This window comes from Ranitomeya variabilis, chromosome 6, assembly GCF_051348905.1.
Source record: "Ranitomeya variabilis isolate aRanVar5 chromosome 6, aRanVar5.hap1, whole genome shotgun sequence".
In the NCBI taxonomy this organism is placed as follows: Eukaryota; Metazoa; Chordata; class Amphibia; order Anura; family Dendrobatidae; genus Ranitomeya; species Ranitomeya variabilis.
Genome location: NC_135237.1, coordinates 513,461,467 through 513,469,357, shown reverse-complemented (window position 1 = coordinate 513,469,357; position 7,891 = coordinate 513,461,467). Strand labels below are relative to the sequence as shown.

Sequence of the window (7,891 nt, the reverse complement as noted above, 5' to 3'; positions counted from 1 at the left end):
CACTGTATATATAGCACTGAGTTGTGCTAATTGTTAGGCAATCCTCACATCTATGCTGATAGAAGGATGCGCTGCTTCTAATGATCAATCCTGATAAAGAGACACAGGCTGTATTTAATCTGAGCTCCCGAGCCGCAGGGCGCTGGGTTCAGGCTGCATTTCTGATGTCTCTCTGTTATCAGCTTTTTATGCTGTGAATCTGTATATTTAGTGAGTACCAAGGTTAGGACGCCCACGTTGCGGATTTAATGTGGATTTTTCACACTGATTTCCGTGCGGACGTAACGCAGAGTAATACATTACCAGTTAATTAAATCTCATCTACACTTTGCAGAAAGTTTCCGCACATTAATTGACCTGCTGTGCAGATTCTAAAATCCGGGCTTCACTTTTGCAATGATTAGGGTGAAATTCACAACAAAACCTGCATGTAACGGGAATGCTGCAAAAAACGCTACATATACACAGCAAAAAAGCTGCATCAAAAACCACAAGCAGCAGTGATGATGACATTTAGCATTATGCATCCCTTATTGCCTTCCTAGACAGCTCAGACACTGGCACGAGCCTGCAGAGAATCATCCAGTGCCCACATCTTCATCTCTGTGAGCTTGCATTTCCATCACTGAGAACACAAAGTCAGGACTCAGGCTGCAGCATCTCCTGCCAAGGACTGAGGAAGAAAGGAAGGAAGCTCAAGGAAACTTAGTACCGGGGAAGGACTGGGAAAGAAGCAAAGAAGGGACCTATGGCTGAATTAGAATGATCTTGGGGCAAATATAAGGAAATATTGGAGACATTGAGACCATACAAATGTTACATTAAGATGATGGACAAGATGCATCTGATGAGGTAGCAGAGTCATGGTGAGTGAAACCTACAGATAGGAACTAACTATATGATATAATCAAAGCTACAGTAAGAAAGTCAGTGATACATAGAAGATGGACATTGCACCAGATGGGACGGAGGCAGAGGACAAGCAGGGCAGGGATGTGGAGAAATGGAATTAACAAGTGCACTAGAAATATAAGGAGAGTGGGAGTTATGTTACCAGCAGAAACATGGGGCAATGAGAGGAAAAGTGAAAGAGTGAAGAGGAAAGCAGAGGAGGAGTGGTGCTGATGAGGTGTCAGCCATAGGGAGAAGAGTGAGGAGAAGGCAAGGAGCACACACTCCCTGGCTCCCTGGAAGGATGCTCACAGAACTCAATCACACCAACTGTAGTAGCTGCTGTTCTTCTGGGAACCGGATCCTCACAGTCATCTTTATGGTTGCCCTTATACTAGCCATACTGCTGGGGAATTTAGTCATCTTGGCAGTGTTCCTGGCCACCAAGCACCTGCGGACTCCTCAGGGTTACTTGAAGACCTCCTTGGCTGTGGCTGACCTAGCTCTGGGCATCCTGGTGGTTCCTTTCTCTGTTTATGGGGAAATTAAGATGCTTTCCATCAATGCTTCCATGGTAGAGGGAGGCTATGAGGTGCTGTTTGTGGGCTCCTGGCACCCATGCTATCTCATCGGTCCAGTCTTTGCTGGGTGCACCTTGGTGTCCATAAGCACCATCTTCCTTTTGACCATTGAGAGGAGCATTGCCATCCTGAAGCCCCTGCACAAGGAGGTAGTGATCACCAGGGGGAGGACATTACTGCTGATCCTGATCTCCTGGACGGCCAGCATCTTCCTTGCCTTGGTCCCCATCTTCTCCAGCCATGGTGGGATAGTGATGGAGTATAATCCTTGCAGCAGAATGTGCAACTATGCCCCAGCTCCAGCATCTCCAGCTCATGTGTGGCAGATACTTTTGCTATTCCCAGCTTTTGATTTCAGCCTGCTAGGGGCCACTCTGATAATCAATGCTCTTTCTTTGACCACCATTCATCAATACACTCGCAGGAGAAAACTCTTGTCTGGGACCGATCAGGAACCTCCTAGAGTCTCCTTCTCTGACATTAAGGCTGCCAAGACCATCGGGACTCTGACTATTGCCTTCACAGCTTCCTTTACCCCTATTGCAGTTTTTGTGGTGGGCAATGTGCTGGGGTATCAGTGGTGCACCTTCTCGTTTTTTGCCTTTTGGATTCTTGCGAGTAACAGCTGCTGCAATGTGATCATTTACAGTGTGTGTGACCAGCGTTTCCGCGAGGGGGCGCGCCAGATCTTCATGTCCTTCAGATGCTTGGGCTGCAGGAGCTCTCTGACCTGACACTGCAGAAGTACCACAAGGACCAGAAAGTATTGCATAATAGGGAATGTATATGGACTTTTCCAGTTCAGAGGCTATTAACACTCCAGTCTGGTGTAAAGGGAACTCATGCTGGGCTAGATTTATTACTTTCCTGTGCCTGGAAATTAGATCTCCCATGTATAGTGGTGAACTGCACCTACTTTCTTATAAAACAAAAAACAAAGACCAGTAACTGTGGATTTAGTAGATCTCCATTACAAGCCAATGAAGCTAAGGGGCTGTGTACTGCGAGTACAGAGTATGAATGTATCAGGCAGAAGCCAAAAATGACGATGTGTCAATCGATATCTGGAACATTTGCTCAGTGTTTAGTAAACACTGTCAGTGTTACATCCGGTATAGTCTCCATTATTCACACTATTACTATATCAGTGTCATAATGTTAGCAGGTTTATTATTTGTATTTTTATTTTTCAATATTATTTACAATCCTTTATTTTAAAACAAAATAGTGTAACAGGGCTGTATTATAGCATGAGCAAAAGGGCAAAATGGTTTGGGTCATCCCATCTCTTATTAAAAAACTTATCTCTAGCAGCTCATGGTGTTGTTTGAACACTGTTTTTAAGGACTTTACTAAGTAATACTATTAAGTGGGTACTTTGTGCTATAAGTACTTAATGTGGGTACTACATACTATTATGTGGGAACTACGAACTATTATGTGGGCATTACGTACTACAAGTACTATTATGTGGGCACTATGTACTATTATTGGGCACGATGTACTATTGTTTGGGCACTATGTACTATTGTGTGGGCACTACGTACTATAAGTACTATTATGTGGGCACTACGTACTATTATTGGGCACAATGTACTATTGCTATTTACTATTATGTGGGCACCATGTACTATTGGGCACTATGTACTATTGTGTGGGCACTATGTTCTATTACTACGTACTGTTATGTGGGCACTATGTACTATTATTGGGCACGATGTACTATTGCATGGGCACTTTGTACTATTATGTAGGCACTATGTATTATTGGGCACGATGTACTATTGTGTGGGTACTATGTACTATTATTGGGCACAATGTACTATTGTGTGGGCACTATGTACTATAAGTACTATTATGTGGGCATAATGTACTATTATAGGGCACAATGTACTATTATGTGGGCACTATGTGCTATTATGGGGCACAATGTACTATTATGTGGGCACTATGTACTATTATTGGGCACAATATACTATTGTGTGGGCACTATGTACTATTATTGGGCACAATGTACTATTGCGTGGGCACTATGTACTATAAGTACCATTATGTGGGCACAATGTACTATTATATGGGCACTATGTACTGTTATGGGGCACAATGTACTATTATATGGGCACTATATACTATTATGGGGAACGATGTACTATTAGTAGTTTACGGGGCACTATGCTTGTTGCACATGTTATGTATACCACAATTATTTGGGGAGTATTACGGCAGTACAACTGAAATGATCATTTTGCTGATAGGACCCTCCCTCCTCTCAGATATGTACCCCAGTCCTGATATTATTATGGAATAAAAGCACAAGTTTATGTTCACAGTAGCGTATACAAAAATAGGTCCTAATTTCAACCAGAAAAGTAAGACCATTTTTTCTCACTTGTCATCCCTTTTGTTTTTTTTTACATGAGCAGCTATTAATCATTACAGGACCATTTACAGTTCCCTATGTTACAGAATGGCAATGTATCCATAAGAATCTGATGCTATACCGTAGCTCTGTATGGCAGTTGACTTTTTTGTTCACCCATAGACTTAAATGGTTGAGTCTCATCCGATCAGAACCAGTGTCAGTCATTGCCGGGGGCGCGGTTTCAGCTGCCTCTCAGTAAACTTAGAGCAGTGACTGAACCTGCGCTGGTGCCGCCCCTGTGACTGAAACCATGCCCCCAGTGACTGATAGCCAGCCCCAATACATAGCCAGGGTCAATCAGGGCTGGGGGTGTGGTTTCAGCCGCCTCTCAGTATACTTAGAGCAGTGACTGAACCCACACTGGTGCCGCCCCTGTGACTGAAACCATGCCCCCAGTGACTGACAGCCAGCCCCAATACATAGCCAGGGTCAGCCAGGACTGGGGGCACGGTTTCAGCCGCCTCTCAGTATACTTAGAGCAGTGACTGAACCCGCATTGGTGCCGCCCCTGTGACTGAAACCACACCCCCAGTGACTGACAGCCAGCCCCATAGAACCAGTGTCAGCCAGGACTGGGGGCACGGTTTCAGCCGCCTCTCAGTATACTTAGAGCAGTGACTGAACCCACGCTGGCGCTGCCCCTGTGACTGAAGCCACGCCCCCAGTGACTGACAGCCTTCCCCAAAGCATAGCCAGGGTCAGTCGGGGATGCGGTATCAGTCATGGGGTGATTGCTCTTAGAATACAAAGCAGCGGCTATAACTGTGCCCCCGGTATTAGGGCCAGCTGTCAGTCAGGGCCGGTCGCGTGCTTACAGCCTCTGTTGTGTCTTTTCAGAGCGGTGACTGAACCAGCGCCCGCACCATCCCCGATACTAACACAGAATCGCTACTGGGGAAAATAAAGTTCATTTTCTCCCCGCAGCGTAATGCAAAGTGCAGCATTATAACGCTATTAACCTGCAAAGGAACCTCATGTCTGCAGATTAATAGCATTTTTTCTGGTGACAAGTTCCCTTTAATAAAATCTCATTCAAGTATTGCGTGTCATTGACGCATCATGCCAATTCTTTCAGAGTGTTTTTCTGCGTTTTTTTCCCCCCTGAAATTAAAATGGGTTAACAGCTTTAAAGATACACCAAAAATGTGTGACTGCCGCATCAAAAATGCACAGAATATCTGAGGGAGGGGGTATTTTTGTCCATAAACTGCATTTTACATGCAGAAAAAAAACATCAGAAAAGCTAAGTGTGAACAAACCCTTATAGCAAATGAACAAAAAAGCTGCCATAACATCACACATCTCATTATTCAGGATCTCCGACAAGTATCTGCCCCTCTGTGGTTAATCTGGGCAGCTACATCGTACACAGAGAATATTCCATATAAGTTGTTAGTCGCTCCCCCACATTCATTTTGCACTTTCCATCTTCACAAAAGTTAATCTTGTTTTTTTTGTCATTTTTTATGTCCGCATCACTAAATCTTACCCTATAATCCTTATTAAAGCGCTGCTTGATGTTCGGTTCTAGCATTTTAATCTGTTAAACATTTCACAATTCCAGTAGATTAAAATGTAAATGAATGAGATCGGATTAGACAAAAAAACTGTGCCGGGTAATTGGTTACAATGTATTGATGTATGACAATGAAATGACGAGCATTGGTGAGGGCAGACACTGATGTTGGGCGAGAGGTTCCCGCTCGCAATTTTCATTCCAGTTTATCCTAAGGCTCGTGCACATGTCCGTATTTTGGTCACAGTGCAATACAACAAAACATAGGATCTCACTCAGACCAATGTTATTCTATGGGGCCGTGCACATGTCCGATCTTTTCCTCGCAGTATGCCACATTTGATCCTAATCGGATTGCACAAGGCGATACAAGTCAATGAGTCCATGGAAACCATCGTACTGCACTGGGATGACATCCAAATGTGGCTCGATTTTCATGAACTGACAGAATGGAGAAGATGGACAATTTTTCATCTTCTCCTGATCCAAAGAATTAGATCACTCTGATCAGCGTGCGATTGCCATAATCGGCCCAATTCTCTTGGATAAGAAAATATACTCTGGTGTGATCCTAGCCTAAAGGTGTTGGATGGGGTTGAGGTCGGGGTTCTGTGTAATTGGTCATGTTCTTTAACACCAAACTTACCCAATCATGTCTCTATGGACCTCACTTTATGCTCTGGGGCATAGTCACGAGGAACTGAAGAAGATCTTCTCCAAGAAGTTACCACAAGATGGAAGCAATAATTGTCCAAAATGTCTTGTATGTTAAAGCCTTAAGATTTATCTGTACAGAAAATAGAGCTTTCCAGTTGGCACAATGCAGTCAGGCAGGAAACATTCTCTTGGCATTCGCCAATCCCAGAATCATCCATCAGATGACAGATGATCCGTCATTGTCCTGAACACGTTTCCTCTTCTCCAGAGTCCAGTGTCGGTTGCTTTACACCACTCCATCTCACGCTTGTCATTGTGTTTGGTGATGCATACAGCTGCTTGGCCATGGAAACTCATGTCATGGAGCTCCCGCTGGTGGCACTGTTTTTTGTACTGATGTTAAAGGGGTTACCTGGTCTTAAACTAGAAGTATGCAGTCACTTTATGTGATTGCAGGCCCGTGAATGCTCACATTTTGTGCACTGTGGGCTGTGAAGTTTCTCTGGTGTCGGGAACATTGTCATGTAACCAGAAGTATGTGATATGCACACTCCCGACCACAATCCGACTTGATATGCATGGCTTCGCTAAATGCAAGAGGCCAGAAACAGTCTAGTTGGAATGTGGCCGGGAGCATGCATATTGCATATTTGCAGCCACATGATCTCTGCTCATGGTACCAACATCAGAGACTCCTCACAGCGCACGACATGAGGATTCATAAGTAAGCAGTCACATAGAGTGACTGCAGACTTGTAGCTTAGGCATAGTCAACCCTTTTAATGCCTGAGGAGGTTTGAACTCTGCAATTATGGAGTCAGCAGAGCGTTGGCGCCTTTTATGCCATTTGCTTCTCAGCATTCGGCAACCCTACTTTGGAACTTTACGCTGACGAGATTCCAGGTTAATTTATTTGAGTCAATAGGACAAAAAAATAATTTGCACTTCTCAGTATTTTTCCTCCATTCTTTTTTTCAGTATCCTAGTACATATAGTGGGGAAAAAAGTATTTAGTCAGCCACCAATTGTGCAAGTTCTCTGACTTAAAAAGATGAGAGAGACCTGTCTTTGACATCATAGGTAGACCACAACCATGAGAGTCAAAATGAGAAAACAAATCCAGAAAATCATCTTGTCTGATTTGGCAAGATTTATTTTGCATAATATGGTGGATAATAAATATTTGGTCATTAACAAAAGTTCATCTCAATATTTTGTTATATATCCTTTGTTGACAATCACAGAGGTCAGATGTTTTCTGTAAGTCTTCACAAGGTTGGCACACACTGTTGGTGGTATGTTGGCCCATTCCTCCAGTGCAGATCATCTTTGTAGAGACCTGAAAATGGCTGTCCACCAACTTTCACCATCCAACCTGATGGAACTGGAGAGGATCTGCAAGGAAGAATGGCAGAAGATCCCTAAATCCAGGTGTGAAAAGCTTGATGCATCATTCCCCAAGAAGACTCATGGCTGTACTAGCTCAAAAGGGTGCTTCTACTCAATACTGAGCAAAGGGTCTGAATACTTATGACCATGTGATATTTCAGGGGTTTTTTTTAATAAATTTGCAAAAATTTCTACATTTCTGTTTTTTTCAGTCAAGATGGGGTGCAGTGTACATTAATGAGAAAAAAATGAACTTTTTTGAATTTACCAAATGACTGCAATGAAACAAAGAGTGAAAAATGTAAAGGGGTCTGAATACATTCCGTACCCACTGTATATGTAGGACAGCATCAAAGTCCTTTTTGTAAGGGCTTGTGCACACGAGCAATTTCTTCAGACGAGTGCCATCCATGGTTTTCAGGGATAGCACTCATA

General features: G+C 43.5%; 1 protein-coding gene across 1 annotated transcript; it reads left to right on the top strand.

Moving 5' to 3' along the window:
- Positions 1-1,195: 1,195 nt before the first annotated feature.
- Positions 1,196-2,206, top strand: LOC143783317 (rhodopsin, GQ-coupled-like). The gene has a single exon (XM_077271722.1). The coding sequence runs from the start codon at positions 1,196-1,198 to the stop codon at positions 2,204-2,206; it is 1,011 nt and encodes a 336-aa protein (XP_077127837.1).
- Positions 2,207-7,891: the final 5,685 nt, after the last annotated feature.